General features: G+C 38.0%; 1 protein-coding gene across 1 annotated transcript in view; it reads right to left on the bottom strand.

Annotated features, from left to right (window-relative positions):
* The window catches only part of LOC122787186 (mast cell protease 1A-like), a 148,302-nt gene extending 132,230 nt beyond the window's left edge, over nt 1-16,072 (bottom strand). The window contains exons 1-2 of the mRNA XM_044053773.1: nt 15,954-16,072; nt 4,910-5,072 (exon numbers count right to left, since the gene is read on the bottom strand). Coding sequence (XP_043909708.1) covers nt 4,910-5,072; nt 15,954-16,023 — 233 coding nt within the window. The 5' untranslated portion in view covers nt 16,024-16,072. The remainder of the gene's footprint in view (nt 1-4,909; nt 5,073-15,953) is intronic.
* Between the last annotated feature and the right edge of the window lie 1,662 nt (nt 16,073-17,734).

The raw sequence follows: 17,734 nt of genomic DNA on the forward strand, positions 1-17,734 counted from the left end.
TGCATATTGATACTCCTCCTCCTTTTGTTTTCCCACTCCCATTTGGTGGTCTAAAGGAGTGGGAAAACTCCATAGCCTTAAACCAAGTCTCCGTGACTACAGATACATCAGCATCTTCTAGGGTGAGAACTACTTCCAGAGAGTGCAGTTTTAAATGTAGGCTCCTAGTGTTTAGCAGCATAACCCTGAGGTTGGTTTTTGAGGATAAATTTACGTTTAAAATCTTGTTCTTCTGACATTGCCTAAAAAGGCACTATGGCAGAGGTGACAGGTGAATACCATCTCTGGCTAAGCATCAAATTCTATCAACCATATCTTCCAGGCTGACAGGAATTGGATCCCCTTGGAGTGACACTAGAAACTAAGCCAATTGTTGAGGTCTGTGATACCCCTGCACTGGCCCAGTAATCAAGGAGCCTCAATCCTCAACATTGGCAACCGTGAGAGACTTACACAATGGGAGGATGACAAGTACACACACAGTATAGTGTAATTTCCCTTAAGAGCACACAGAGATCACAGTCAGTCTGGGGCTGGTTTCTTCCTCTTTCTCCATATCCCCAATAAGACTCCCGACTGGCACAGCTATAAGATTAAGAGTTCAGCTGAGGTACTAAGACCTCCAGCACCCTCTCTGTCCAACCAGTGCTTCGTGTCCCTGCCCAAGTAGATGAGACACACAGATGTTGAGATTTGATTTATATACAAACACACACACATCTGGGAAAAGCTGGCACAGGTTTACTAGCTATGTCCCTTATGCCCAGGCTTATAGTTATCACTGTTAGGTAGTTATCACTGCCACCAACAAACTCTTTATCAGCTACTATAAGGCCCTTACAAAGGGTGTCCAATCCTACTGTGCAATGCTGCTTTTATCCAAATAGTAGCATTGACCAAGACTTGCAAGGCTATTTAGGAGTGGCCTGTACAGTGCCACCAAGTACATATGTAAGTACTCGCAAAGCTTAAAAGTCTCACAAATATCAGCCACAAAGATAGGTTTAAATATATTTAATAAGAAATAATAAAAGAACATGACAATACTCAATACTAACACAGTTACTTCAGAGTTCAGAATCACAGGAAATATTTTAAAATAATATTGCAGGACAGTCTCAAATAAATACAGAAAACATCTAAACTAATCTTTACTATATTCCTATCTATATCTAAAAGATACTAAACCCTGAATCTTATAGGCAAGTGCAGATGATGATGAGTGAAAGTTTCCATGTCAGACAAATCACAAATTGCATAGTCTCTGTCAGAGAGTTCCCAAATTAATATCAAACATTACTGCTGGGCCACAAACAAAAACATTGAAGCAAAGCACTGGAACAGAACAGATAAGTCCAAGAACGACAATAGTTGAGTTAAAATACCTTTATAACCAAGACAACAAAGCTTTCAGGTTAAAAACCCTTTTTCAATGTTTTACATTTTTTTTCATTTTTCAAACAAAAACAACCAGCCAGTGAATCCACCAATGTTTTATAAAAATAATAAAATAAGCTCAGCTCTAACGTCTCGGCTCTCCACACAAGCCTTCAAGAAGTAAAATCACATCAAAGAAACTTGCCTCATACAGTGTATTCAGTTAAACAATTAATTAATTAAACAATTAAATCAAATATTTCCAATTAAGCTCTTCATTAAGACCATATGGATACAAAGTGTTGAATTTCAGGATATATAAGGACTCTTTAGTCAGAAGCCAGTTTTTAAAAAAACATTCATCAAATACTGACACTTTAATTTTCTCTAAAACAGTACCTTGTACTGCTGGGCCAGCTTGGATGTGTCACCTGACTTCAGTTCCCAGGCTAAACAGAAACTTAACATTTCTGTGTTAAAAATACATATGTCTCAGGTGTGCAGTGGCTAGGAAGACCTAAAGCAATACAGCACTTTACATTTTAGACCTAGTAATTACTTCTCTCCAAGACAGTAGAAAAAGTTTCTAGCTCTAGACATCCTGTCTCCTTGCTTCACTGAAACTAACTTTTATAGCATATCGTAAAGCACTTATTTTCTTGAAGTTTTGTCAGTTAATCTTCTATGTTCTAGCAGGGTATGCTATTGTTACATTCTTGAAGCTCAGTACATAACATACAGTTCTGTATAAATCATATCAATATTCACAAATGACATATAATTATTTACAAATTCCAGATAGCTGGGCTGGCAGTATCACAAGGTCAGTCATCTTTTTTTAGTATTGTGGCATCACCCATGGCAAGAGTGGTATGCTGATTAGGCAAGACACATACCTGCCTGGGAGAGCTCAGTCATGTGTCATCTCTTCATATAGTGTAGAGAGGTAGGTATGTCTCAAGTCTTTCACACCAACATGGACTATGACAGAGTCATAACAGTACTTCTTGCTGAGACTTCAGTGCGTGGTGATGTTTCGCTCTTGGCACCAGACACATGGGTAACCATGACATTCTAATTATCCAGGTTGGTGAGTGGCACATCTTTGTGTCTCTCAGTAGAATCACCTATGACTATAACATTGGGTTTTGTGTTATGCCTTAATGGCTTTTTAGGTGAGACACTGGTTGGTCTACCTGTGTATTGGAGTCATCTGAAAGTGCACCATGTGAAGTGTGCATGTGTTTGGGAGGCTTCTGGGGTTCAGGTAGGTTTTTAGAGAGGACCTCCGCATATGTAGGGTTATGTATTGTTTGCATGATTGGCGAAGACTCTCAGATGTGAATGCTGACAAACTGCTTAGTGTCAGATATACTGACTGGTGAGTGAGAGAGCCTAGATTCTAAGTTTTTTATATAGATGCATTTCTCGCATGTTAAAGTTGAATGTCTTCAAAGAAGTGGGCTGTCATTGTACATGAGGCACTTGCCACATTGTCTCAGGATGCCTAAGTCGACCAGGTTGGCCGGAGAAATGGTGGGAAATTGTCCTTCCATACTGATAGGTAAAGTGGTGTGGTCAGTAACAGGGATTTACCAGAAATGACCAGATGAGTATGATGTGAGAGACTAGACTACTAGCGCTGGTGAATAGGACTAGTGTGGGTACCTCAGAGGCTCGGCTGGTCGATTTTACCAAGGAATGAAGCACAACTGCAAAAACCTCCATTTGTGCACAGACCCGAACTAAGGGGAAATTAAGTGAGCAGAAGCTTTTCATCTATGACCACCAAGAGTAACTGCAATTGGGCATTTGTACAGATTTTTGTTCTACCGCTATAAAATCTAAGCTGCTGGTATACATTTGTGCAGTGGAGCAGGTAATCTCTATGGTTACAATACTCAGGAAAGAAATAAAAAAGAAAAAACAAAAAAATAAAGAAGACATGTATGGCGATATCCTGATGTGGGCTGGACTTCTTAGTCACTTTAGACATGAAAGCAGGATTAGTTTTGAGTGCAACACAGTAACTAAGACATATACAGTGGGCTTCCTAAAACAATGTGAAGCTCAGATATTTCTTCTGTTGAAGCTGACTGCCACTAGAAAAAGTATCTTCCAGGAAAGGTATTGTAAATCTGCTGAAGAGGCTGGCTCAGATGGAGGTATTTCTAGTAAAAAAAAAATACAAAACCTAAAGTGTTGTGAGATGTCATATGTGCAGTCTGAGAAGAAGGGTACCTTTCATCAAGGTTCTGCACACTTGAAGTGATGGCAGAGAAGAGTCGTCTATCCCAAGTGGAAAGTTGAAATTGTTGTGCTATAGACTTTAATGGAAGAGTAACTAAGCCCAGAAGCTTGCATTTCAGCTAGTCTAAAACTAAAGAAACTGGAGTGGAATAGGGATTTAGCCCATGGCCTGCAGCACATATAGAGAAACAAGCCCATTTATCTTGATATGGCATGTGAGTGGAATGCCTTTGTGAAGGTATGACTTGGAAGAACAAAGGAGAATTACTGACAATAATACTGGAAATAACATACCATGAGACCACAAGAATAATTTCTGGATGAGGTATGCCAGAGAGATGGGCCAGCATGTTTTTATTTCTGTGGTGCAGTCAGAAGGGCTTTCACATAAGATATAGATGAAGCAGAGGAAACCACATCTGCCAAGGCAGCCAGGGTAATTAGGAGGACTTTCATTTTATACTTATCCAGCCATATGAATGCCCTTCCCTGCATATCCTCCTGTAGTGGTATAACCCTAGCAGACCAATCTACTCTAAAATTAAATTCCTGCCTCAGCAAACTAAATCCCAGAACTCATCAGGGGATGCTCTCTACTCCAGTTACATCTCCAAGATATGGAATACCAAACCCGATTTACTTAGTAAAATAGACAATAAGTTTGGCTTTAATAGACACTCCATGCTGCTCTCCTAAATGCTAGATTATATGAATGCTCTATCTCAATTATCTGACTACTATCCTGTCTACACTTTCTACTTAGTTATTCCCTTTTCTTCTTACCATCACTTGTGACTAGTCTACTCTAATTACATCTTCCCCTCTTTTCTAACGTTCAAGTTCTCTTCTTCCACACATGCATCTACTCTCCATCTACATTCTAGATTATCCAGGAACTACTGCTTTGGACCCAACAAAATTGTTACTAATTTAGAACAATCAAATGTTAAACTGTTTTTGACATTTACTGACTGATTTGTATTGCAATATTTTTAACAAACATCATCAAGGAGTCCGAGAAGGGTATTTGTAAATGACAGCATCCTTGAAGTGATGACCTTGAGGTGGAATCAGAGAGAAATTGTACATTTCACATTGTCTGAAGAAGTAACAAAGTCAAAATGAGCCTCATATCATAAATGGAGTAGTAATCTGTGAGTCACCTTGTGGCTGAAAGATGATTTCTGAGGCATTAATAGACAGTGCCAGATTTATTGTCAGCTTTGTCTAAATCAAGAGTTATTATATCCTCCTGTTCTAGCTCTAAGAGATTGTGACATACCTGCCTGGCTCCTTGCAATGAGCCGCTGTCATTATCCAGTCAGGTGCTACCAGAAAGCCTCCACAGTGTACACTGTCCTCATTTTCCAATCTCAGATATGCCATATAAGGCTTACTGTGTGGGATTGCTTCCTGTCCTCCAATAATATAACTCCTCAGAAAATCTGAAAAAAAAAAAAACATACAGTCTATAATTTAGCTAAGATTCATTTAGGGAAGAGCTTCTAACGATAGCTTTGCAGTGAATATTGAGTATGTTACATTTGTGTACTAATATCATTATCAACACTTTACATGTAGCTGTTTTTCCCGATCATTCTGTTTTATTTTTTATCAGCTGAATAAGATAGACCAAATGAATTTAAAATTGGTTTAAAGAAAGAACAAAAAGTACAAGGAAAGGGCTTCATCAAAATAAACACACACACACACACACACACACACACACACACACACTAGGTGCAGGATAAAAAAAAAGAACAATCTGATTAGGATGAAAAAACACATGCAATGAACACTAAGACTATTTTAATGTCTACTACTCAGCTTGATTTTTCCAAGCAACCAAAACTAAACAGCACCAATTAGCCTGCAACTTGTTTTCTTTGGTAATTCTTTAGTTATGCAAGCCAAAACAGTAATTTACTGAGGAGTCAAGAGCACAGTTTAATAGCGCCTTTCCTCAAAAAGCACATTGGTCCAGTGAAGTTAGACCATTCTTAAAATGTTTATTTTAAATATAGAATTATATTTTGCTGCCTTTAAACTCATGTCAGTAAACAACAGCCATAGCTAGCATTACGTACCCAAGGAACCCACATATGTGTTCGTTCCTGGATAACCTGTAACCATGTGTGACCTCACAAAAGGCTGCAGAGCTTCAGTTATTGAGGTATAAATCTTCCTGTAGCTACAGATAACACAGACTAACTCTCTCTAAATTATGAGATAGCAGCAACACTGTGATCTATCATTTTCCTAATTATAATAGCAACTCTTTCAACACTTCTCAAAAAAAAATTTAATTCTAACCGTCTAAAGAGTATAAAAGTCTGCATAATACAGTCTTTCATCCTAATAATAAAATTCAGCTGTCTGCTTCTCTGATCATTTATTTCCTTAGATCCACCTATTTTCTCTGGTTTATTATTATGTTTTTTTTTTTTTAAATCTGGTCTAGCAACTCAAGTACAGCAGACCTAAGTGGCTTGCCATAACAATTAGTCTTCCAAGAAATGTGGCTGCAACAAGTAGGCTAGATCCTTTTACAATTCAAGACTGTTCAGAACACATAAACAGAGCCTAATCTGGAATTATTTCTTTCCCAGCCACCACCTTTTTCTGGGAAGATTTCTTTTTGTTTTATGTCTCAATCAGAAGTCAGAAGACTATCAAGTTTATCTCACATTCCAACATGTGCTTTATATTAATTTTGGCTTTTCTAAGTTGCTCATAGGTTTGCACACATTAGCTGGTCCTGTGTACATCTGATGTAGGTCTGGTGTCCCATCCAAGAGTAACTACTTTTCTTCAGTGCAGCTATTAAGTGCCAGGATACAGTGCACCTTCCCTGTAACTCTTAACTGGATAAAGTAGGTATTGGAAACTAATTTGTGAATGTAAAATTGTGCTGTATGGAATTAATGGAATAAGAAGCAACTAAACAGATTGAGGCAATGCAGATAAGTCAACACTTTAAAAGGGTCACAGGGGTACACATATTGACAGATACCGGTATAATGTAAAAAGTAAGTTTTGAATAAAGTACAAGAAAAAATGGATGAAGATTAAGAAGGAAGAGAATTCAATGTGGCATGTGCAAATTTGGAAAAGGCATGTAATACTGAAGGGGAAGAGGGCCTTTTAAGATAGGGTGACTTGAGGTTTTGGTAATCTGAGGGAATAATGTAACCCTTTAGTCTGCAGTTTATAAACTAAAAGAAGGAAGACACTGACAAAACAGTACCGCAAAGAAAGATACACAGTGAAAAAGAGGAGTATTCTGTGACTGGTAGTGTGTTTCTCTATGATCAGGAGGAGGCAGTGAAGTCTATGGCTGTTAACCAGTCTGACAAATAATCTCTGGGGAAATCCCCACACTCTTCTCAATAAATGCTGTCTGATCATTTACATCCACTTGGGCTGTCAGAAACTCTAACCAATGGGACTTGATTTCATGTCTCATACAAAAGGATGATACACTCAGGAATGCAGCAGCTTTTTTGTGCGTCAGTGTAGTGTCAGTACTAGAAAATGAATCCAGGAAGCTTGTGTTGGAATAGAAAGCAGTCATCCGATCTTTCAGCATCAGAAGTGATTATGCTAACCTGTCGGACCACTGATACCAACATACATTTGAATAATGTGCTTTATCTAGAAGTTTTATGGCTAATGTGTGGCTCTCTCAGTTGCTTATGTGATAAAAGTAGAAATTTGGTATGGAATTAGCAACTGGATCTATCCAAGACTGGAGATGTGAGATGGAATGGCAGAGAGTTAGGAAACTTTGAGGCAAAGGAATATTTTTAGACAACTGGTAAGTTCAAAAAGGGTATTGTCATTATTTTAATGACTGTTGAAATGAGAGATTAATAATACTAAGAGGGATTTTATTATCTTCTTCATACAGTTTTGAGAGAAGTGGGTTTAGCCTGCTGAAATTCAGTGGTAGGACAAGGCAAAAAAATTGTGCATTATGAATCAGTTCAGAGCATACAATCTAGTTTTCTGGAAGTTCACACAGATCTAATGTAAATGGTACCACAATCAAATCTTGATCAGGTTTGTTCAAACTTTATTCTTTTCACTTTTGTCTTGCTCAGAACTCGATCATCTTAGACCCCCCCCCCCCCAATTCACAAGGCTGTTATTTCCTTGTTCTAATGTTGCCAACTTGCCTATTGATTTATATGCTATAATAAAATGTGAACATAGGACTTTATTTCCTCTAAATTGAGCAGCTACTGTTGAGAGTCACAGCAGACAGCATACTCTGATTCAATCCATAGTGTCTTTGCTGAGTTGGCTCAGTGTTATACATGCGTTATATGGATATCCCTAGAAAATTTCACTCCCCTATCCCCTCCAACCTTATCACAAACCTAGCCCTCAACTTCACCCCACCCTACATATCTGAAGAGGAGGTCATTAAAGCCTTGTCTAAGGCAAAAAGCCCAGCCTCCATGGGACCAGACAGCATCCCAGGCAGTTTTCTAAGCAAACTAAAACATGAACTAGCATCACCATTAAGTACCCTGTTCAGTCATAGCCTTATCTGCAGGCTTTGTTCCTGCGGAATTAAGAACAGCAACAGTTATCCCTCCCATAAAAGTGGCTTAGCAACAGACCAGGGAATTATAGACCTGTAAGTCTGATCAACCTCATCTGTAAGGCCATGGAACGTATCATCATGGACCTCATAAATAAAGACATAGTCAATCTCCAAACCCTGAATCTGACCCAGTTTGTCTTCATCAAGGGCAGATCTTGCCTGCTAAACCTGGTGGATTTCTTCAAAAATGTGACCAGGGCCACTGACTAGGGCAAATCTGTGCACACACTACACTTCGACTTGGCAAAGGCCTTTTACACAATCCCACACTCAGGCATATCAATAAACTTAGCAAACTGAATGAAAACCCCTTTGTTGTAAGATGGGTTGCCAACTGGCTCACATACCAGTCATACACTATCAAAGTGGGTGACTCTATATCAGCCAACAGACCTGTTACCAGCTGAGTGCCACAAGGGTCCATGCTGGACCCCTACTGTTTGCTATATACTTTGCAGAAGTTAAACCAAAACTAAGAGGCTGGGGCTGACCAGGTATGTGGACGACTGCAAACTGGGTTTAATTACTGAATCCCCAAATGATGTCAGTATTCTTCAGGAGTGCCTTATGCAGACCAAGAACTGGTGTCTTAGTCATGGTCTCAAACTGAATTCAGAGAAATGTATCATCATTCCCTTCAGTAAAAACAATGTCCCTTCACACTATCAAATTAACAAGAATACCCTATGTACCAATGAAGTGGTAAGGGATATGGGATCACAAGTAGACTGTGACCTTAACTTTGACCACCATGTGTCTACTGTAGTAAGGACTTCTCTGTAGTACACTTAATTAGAAAAGGCATCCCCCTTAGAGCAAAGGAGGTTTTAACCTTTTTACTAATTAGGCACATAATTGAGTATAACACCCCTTTTGACATGTACCTTACAAGGCACCTGCAGCAAATTTCTATCAAAGAAGACTAAGGACCTCTAGCACATGCCTTACACGGACCAAATAAAGTCCCTGTCACTATACTCTGTATTGTATAGACTTCTTCGGGGAGACTCATGCCTGGCTTACAGAGCAATCTATCAAACCTAATGAATCTGCTGCACATTATTCTATGAAATCACATGCGGCTAGAGCTACCCACTCGAGGGGTGTCTATATCACATTGTTGAATCACATTGTATTGTACTCCTCTTCACTGAACAACTAATAACTGAACAACCTATTCAGGGAATGAACTTTTAAGTGAAAACTTACCCAGGGCAAAGTGTCGGTAGTCTTCCTTAGCAACCGCTAGCAAAATCACATAACAAAGCAACCAACGCAGGTGGAGGGCTATGCCCCCAATCCTCCCTTAACTAAATATAGCAACTCCAAGATTGCACTACAGTGGGCAAAAGGCCAAATTCCCCATGATGGCCAACTACGTCCTTTCTCTGGGAAAATATTCTTTTAACTGATCATTCGCTTAATTGAACTTTCTCTTAAGTCAGTTTGACAAATAGTGATTTGCTCAATTAAGCATTCGATTAAATGATATAGACCCTTCCAAGGACCAAAATTTGGCCTTCAACTTGAATAGGACATGCTGGAGGGAAGCATTTGTCTCCCAGCAACTGCCACATCTTTGAAATAGGCTGGTAATTCATGTGAAGCAGAGCACCTCTATGACACTGTTCAAAAGGAACCTGCGTGAGTGGATGGGGCACCGTAAATTCTTACTGGAGATAGTGCCCACTGCCCTCCTGGACATGGGCTGTCAGTACTAAATTCAATCCGGGATATTGACTAGACTATCTATAATATTACATTGGCATGAAATGGCTAAGCTTGAAATAACCTCGGGGTCGATAGTCTAGTAACCTCCTATAATCCTATATTTTAAAGTATCTCAGTTATTTCAGCTAGAAATAGAAATCTGTAGCTTGGAAATCTTGCCTTAGTTAAAATTTTGTTGATCTCTTTACTGCAACAGTCTTGTGAATGATTACAGTGTTTGTAGAAAAATGTCCATGGATAACAGAGTGATACATTTTTATAGCACAGCAATGAAATGATTGGTGATATTAATTCAACTGATAATGACCTGGCAATTGTTTTGTGCAAAGAAAGGCTTGTTAGTTTAAAAAGCAAGGATATCTGCAATATAAGGAAAATGATGTATTAGTTCATAGCCTTTTCCAACTGAGTACATAACAAATATGAAAAGGCAGAATAATTACTCATGGGGTAGGTGCTAGATTCCCTTCAATACCCAATGGAATCCAAGTAACTTTCTCTCCATAAGTTTGTACCTTTCATCCCCGAATTGAACTGGTGCACAGTAATAATTTTGTGCTGAAACAGAGTAATGATAATGTTGCAAAACTGAGTGAATACAGAATTTCACCAGTATCCCTATAATACAAGGAAAACACAACATTAAGATTGAATATTTCTAGGGAAATGTATGGCTTTATTATTGTTTAGATATAGTTACATTTTGTGCAGTAGTGTTTTTTTAGGAAAAAACAATTATATGTTGATTTAGCTAATGTACTTCTTGAAACTGAAAACTTATTTCCTGTTAGTAGAATGATACCTTCTCTTACTCCTGGTCCTGGTGTGATACATGAACCTATGTTTTAATAACATGGTAAAGTGAAGCAATTAGTGCTGTTTGGCTGCCTGTTGCCTCCCCTGTAAATGACTGTTTGACATTGTGTGACTAGCTTGCTTAAAATAATTAATTTTAAAAATAGAAAAATAAGTGCCCCCTGTGGTCTGGGTGTAGCTGTGATATCACTAATGGTCAAAAGAGCAGCTAGAGTAGGCAGGGCAATCAGACAGAGGATGACACATTTCATATTTCCTTCTTTTATTTAATATGGGTTAAATTTTTTTGAAATATTAGCTCAGATGAATTATGAGTTTCTGTAGTGCTCATGTGACCTGCTGTGCTGGAGGATGGGAGGACAAGAGGACAGGAGCCTTGAGTGGCTGTGAAGGATGTCATCTGTAGTCAGAGGCCAGTACTTACACGTGTAGTGTGCTTAAGTTCCACAACACTTCAGAGCACATTGTGCCGACTCAGTGTCATAGAAAACATTGCCACAATTCATGCTGACTGTATGCTTTATTATGAATTCAGACGTTCTTATAATCTACACAATATTAAGTAACAGAACAGAAAACATCACCTTAAAGGTAAGCAGTGACATGGGATGCTGGGGTGATGAAAGTAGATCATTTGCCTAATACTGTACAAATCTAAGCTGCTTTTAAGACATTTTAGCAATTAAAATGTAAATATGCAGAGATTAACCCTCAAGGAACACATCCCAATAAAAACTTAACAGAAAGCTTTTTTCGGGGGAGGCAAGCCCCCACACCTCTGACATTATATGTTGTGATTGCACATAGTTGTTTAAGCAAAAGGTAAAGGGAAGTTATCACAAAACAAAGGTATGGCTGCATGTTGTGATTTATGCATGTTGTGATTTATTATGCAAAACAATGATCTGGGTGTTCATCATGGGGTAGTTGAGCCCGACCACATGGGACTTCATCCAGTTTTGATGTGAGGTACAGTAAAGGAACTGCCTTCTGTACAAAGAAGCCTTACATGACAAACAAAAGATTATTGTTTGGCATTTGATTACTGGGAAAGTCCAACTGGGTAGAAGTCCATTTTCAGTGGATGCCCGGGGACAAAAGCTCCAAATTATTACAAAACATTTTAAGAACAATAATTTTACAATCTTCAAAAATAAAACAAAATGTCTGCAGTTTAAATAATTATAACGAGTTAGATGTAATATAAAAACATTAGTTAAGAATCAATGCAAGTTATATGACAATCACTTGATATTTAGAAAAATTTTAGACAGTTTGTAGAGAAATTAAATGTAAGTTAGACTAATGCAAACATGAATTGCAATATGAAGTGAGGGGAAAAACAGGTTTTTGGTAAACTTAGAAAGTCAGGGATGAGAATTTGATACAGGTAAGGAAGGTAAGTAAAAAGGGAGAGTAAGGAGGTATAAAGAATGAAAAGGTATTTGTTCACATTTAGGTATAGTTAATCCTGGTTTTGAACAAGAACTGAGACAGATTTTAGCTAGGAAGACTTTGAATAGTTTTGAAAGATGGGAGGGAGGTTCTTGACCTGATGAATACAGGTAAGGAGTTCCAGGCCTTAGCAACCTTCCAGGCCTTAGCAACCTTGTACAAGTACAGGCAGTCCCCAGCAGATTTGATAGACTTGTAGACAGACAGGAGGTTTTGACAGTGGATTGCAATGCCTGACTGGGAAAATAGTTGTGTAGAATGTTTTTTAGTGCTGGACAGACAGATGGGTGCTGGATAATTTTATAGGTGGTTAGAAGCTGTGCATGTGTTATTTGATGAGGCAGTTTTAACCAATTTAGGCTTTTTAGTGCTATACATTGGTGGGTTCTGAAAGGGGTATTTGCTGCAAATTTATCAGCTTTGTTATAGCATTGTTCAAGTTTTGATTTTTTTTTAAGCTTGGAGGTTAATAAGGATGGGAGCACCATAAAGAAGTGTGAGGAGGAGATAAGTAGTGGCAAGTGTAGTTTTAGTTGCATCGGTGTGAACGTTTTTGGTTCTTTAAAGCATCCCTATCTTTTGATGATTTTTTTCTTATGTAATTTTTTTTTATTATGAGAGAGGGATCATAGGAGTTTACTAGACTACTGACCAGGAGGTCATTTCAAGCCTAGCCAATTTAAACTAATGTAATACCATAGATATGCTAGTCAATACCCAGGATTGTATTTAGTAATGACTGCCCATCTCCAGGAGGGTTGTGGGTGCTATCCTCACTAAGAATTTACAGTGCCGCATCCACTCATCCAGATTTCTCTTGAGTAGTCTCATAGAGGTGCTCTGCTTCACATGAATTGGCAACCTACTCCAAAAATGCGGCAGTCAGTGTGAGACAAATCCATTGCTCCAGCATGTCCTATTTAAGTCGCACTCCATATTTAGGTCTCTGAAATGGATAACGCTAGTCCTGTTTGATTTACAGATATGCAGCAAGTTCATTATGTTTGGATCTGAGATTGCGCTGTAAGCCAGGGATGTCTCCCCTAAAACGTCTATAAATACAGAGTATAGTGACAGGGACTTTAGTCAGTCTGTATAAGACACGTGCTGGAGCCCGTGATCATCTTTGTTAGAAACCTCTGAGGTCTCTCCAATTACTGCAGGTGCTTTGTATTGTACATGCCGAATGGGGCTTTATACTCAATTATGGGCTGGATTAGTGCAGAGTATAGGGAGGTTATAATCTCCTTTGCTCTCGAGGCAATGCCTTTACTAATCAAGTGTGCTACATAGAAAGCCTTCCTTGCTACAGTAGACACATGGTGGTCAAAGTTAAGGTCACAGTCCACTTGTGATTCCAGATCCCTTACCATTTCTTGGGTACTTAGGGTATTGTTGTTGATCTGATAGTATGAAGGAAGATTGTTTTTGCTGAAGGGAATGATGATGCATTTCTCTGAATTCAATTTGAGACTGTGATTAATACAACAGTCATTGGTCTACGTAAGACCCTCCTGGAGTATACTGACATTATTTGGGGATTCAATAATTGCACCAAGTTTGCAGTTGTCTGCAAAATTGGTCAACCACAACCCCTTAGTTTTAGCCTGTACTTCTGAGAAGTATATACCAAACAGTAGGGGGCCCAGCACTGACCCTTGTGGCACCCTGCTGGTGACAGGTCTGCTGACTGATAAGGAGCCACCCACTTTGATAGTGCATTTTTAGTTTGTTTGCCAGTTGGAAAACTGTAGTTTGTTGTTCTTTGGGTTGAGCATGAGTTGTGAGTTATAAAGCATTGTTTTAGTGTCTGTTAAAGCTTGCTGAGTAAAATTTTGGAGGTATACCATGGTGTCAGATGAGCAAATGAGAGTGGAATAAATATTGTATTAGAGTGGTCTGTTGTGTGTCTTTATAGAGGGTGTTGGTGAAAATGTTAGACTAGGGGACCATGGATAGAGCCTTGTGGTACACCAGTGGTGACTAGGAGGTAAGGAGAGAGCACGGAGTGCCATTTTACTGACCGATACAGGTAGCTTTTGAAACACAGAAGGGTGGCCTGGAAGAGACCAAGTGAGGACATTTGAAGTAAAAGTTTGCTATGACAAAGTGTTTCGATGGCTTTAGACAAGTCTAGAAATAAGGAAGAGACTAGTTTGACATTATGTCTAGCTTTAAGGACAAACAATTAGAAAAACTATTACACAAAGCATGTGTTACTTGGTTTATTTTTTTTTTATCAGCTAGTGAATTATCAGTACATAGAGAGCTGAGGATGGAAAATGGTGAATTAAATACTTCATACAGGGATGTAAAAGATCTCTGAAAAGATTTAATTTTGTAGTCATATGTTATCCAAATTGAACTCAACAAACTGGGAATGTAGATTATGTCACTACACCATATATGGTCAACTTTTTAAATAATTTCTAGAAACATGTAAATGTTAAAAATAAAAAAAACAGTGAGATGGAACAGTACACTGAATTATGTAATATCAAATTTATAAAGTGAGAACTACACTTATGACATGGTAGACCCTTTCAGTCTTTCTTCAGCAAGGCTGTTTCCACAACCATAATGAACATTAAAATGTCAGAGTAGAAAAAAAACATAAAACACAAAATGACAGTGATGGTCACAATGTGTACAATAATGATGATGATGATGATAACTAAAATACTCCGGAAGGATAGAATAACTGTAATGAAAGACTTGACACTTTTGTCTCTCAGTGTTGAGAGACTTCATCAGAGTAATTTACAGTTAAAACCCCTCCCCACTCACTTAAGTTTGTACAAATATGACATGACAAACTACCACCAGTGACTGAATGTTTGCAGATATTGTAAAATCTGAGACACAGTAAAGTATAACCACTTTCCAATAAAATCAGTATTTAACATGCATTCACCACAGTTCATAATACAAAAACTTTTAAAGTATAAGAAACTCATAGATTGTTGGCCTTTTTTTGTTTGCTTATAGCTTGAGTCTATTATATATATATATATATATATATATATATATATATATATATATATATATATATATATATTATATATATAAAATGTATACACACACAAACATCCATATATAAAATATCTTTGCACTGTCTTGATGCATTCTTTGGCAATGTAAAGGGCTGTCAGCTCAAGGGGGGGGGGGGGGGTCTAGCTACTTAACAAATAAACACAAATAAATAAGTGTTTAGGCCAAAATCAGTATTGACAGTAAAAACCCATGAGCCATAAAAGTCTGTATGATATGCAAGGGATATGTCCCTTCATGCTGCATTTAATTTTGTTCCAGATAGTGATGGGGAGCCCTTCTCCTGTTTGTGATTTTCTAGAATCTTTTTCTTTTATGTGGTAATCAAGTAGCAGAAAGAACTGCTCAGAACAAAGAGAAGAAAAAAAAAACTGTGGAATAGTCAATACAATGTTGTGTTTTGGAACTGAAATGTAGTTACTGATGACAGCTAGTTAATAAATTAAGGACAACTAAGGTAGGTACAGTGTCAGAACTATCTCATCAGCACAAATCAAAAGGCAAGTGCATACTGTCTATATGCAGACACACACACACACACACACACACACACACACACACACACACACACACACACACACACACACACACACACACACTCTGTAGATGGAAAATAATCTGCATCAGACAGAAATAAACCCATCCTCTCCCTGGCACTTACTTGCTGGCCTCCCAGCTTGTACACCAAACTGTAGAAGGCAACAAATGAAAGTCCAGTACAGATGCTCCATTCTGCGAATGTGGAAAATGTGTCAGCAAGCAGATGTTAGCTCAACAGCCAGATGTAATAATTACAGTAACTTAAACGCAGAATATATAAGCTGCACTTTGATAAAATCTTGTGGTTTGCAAACTTGCTGTATAACCATCACATGCTTGCTTGTTAAGTGAGTAATATTTGTCAGATATTTCCTGCCATGCTAAACAGACTGCATTACTTCACTGGTGCACAGAGATGGACAATTTCTGAAGCTTAACCACTAGTTTGCTGTATAAAGGAGAAGAAAATTATGGCTATAAAACATGTGGCAACATACAAGGCAAGTGATAGGAGTAATTAGGTAGTTTGGTATACTGGAGATTTAGGTGTTTTTGATTAACATTACATTGAAATCTAATATGCAGTGATGGGTAAACTGGCAGGTTAGCATTTGACAGCATGCTGGGAGTTAAGAAGAATAAAACAGCAAATAAAATCCATTAAAACTGAGGCTGACCCATAATGTTATTACTGTAGAGCTTCACTCAGCCATGTGATGAACAACTTCTTTTACACATGTTAAATATTTAAACTCATACCGCTTTAAAGCGGGGACGGTCAAGCAGAGAGTCACCATCCCATATGAAGAAGGCAATAGTTCAAGTTAGTATATTTCTGTAGCAAACCCTGCTTTCTTAAACATTAGCTCAAAACGATGTCATAAATTAAAGATGTTTTCTATAAATCAGTAACTTCCACATAGCCAGTAATTCAATATATCAAAAAAAAAAAGATTGCCTGAAACACAAAATGATGAAAACTTTAAAATTAGCATATTTTTTTACAGGGGAGCAAGCCCCCTGCACTCTCTATACTGCCTGAAATTATATTTGTATGTACCAACAACCTCATGGTCACACCAACTAGAAGAAAAGAGGAATGTACCAAAAGAAGTGAGTCATTGCCAGCATGCACTTAGAAATTGCATGAGCAATTACTTCCTACGGAGAACAGGGTTCGACATTCTACTTTTCAGTGTTTGTTTGTTTTTTTCTTTGAGCAAATGAAGCTCATAGAATTTCAACTGAAGTAGAGAGAAGTGACAGGATACCACCTTTTGGAATGCATACTCAAGAAAAAAATGTTTAATATATATTTTCTTGACACAAACAGATTAAAAAAACATTTAAATGAATTTCATCAAAACTAAACCCAGAGAGGGTCTTATGCAGAAAGGGGCCCCGGGCTAGAAAGTCTTAAACTTTTTACGTTTATGGCAAACAATTCCTGCTTGTACACCATTCATCATAAAACCTGTTTAACTAAATTGCACACACATTACTGCTACTAAATTTTGTGAAACTGTGACAATCATGCTCCATATTCACATTAACCATAAAAATGATATCCAAAATAAACATTTGAATTTTGCAAGTGTGGTATAACAGCTATAACTTAGATGGATAGGTGTCACGATGGGATTTAATCCCTCCTGGCTTGATCATTTCTTCACAAGGGTAACATCTTTAGGATGGAGCCTGACATGTTGAGAGTACATCCCAGCATAATTCCATAAAAATGACAAAAGGTTGCTTAAATGGGTAATGGTCAGCCAGTTAAATTAATATAAAACTAAACAAAAATGGCTCAAAACTTCCATGGAGTTTTTATTTAATAACATGAGCTTTTTGATGGCTTGTGTGTGTGTGTGTGTTTTTTTTAAAGACTCCCTGATGGTTTTG

This window comes from Protopterus annectens, chromosome 13.part0, assembly GCF_019279795.1.
Source record: "Protopterus annectens isolate FY-2018-M chromosome 13.part0, PAN1.0, whole genome shotgun sequence".
Taxonomy (NCBI): domain Eukaryota; kingdom Metazoa; phylum Chordata; order Ceratodontiformes; family Protopteridae; genus Protopterus; species Protopterus annectens.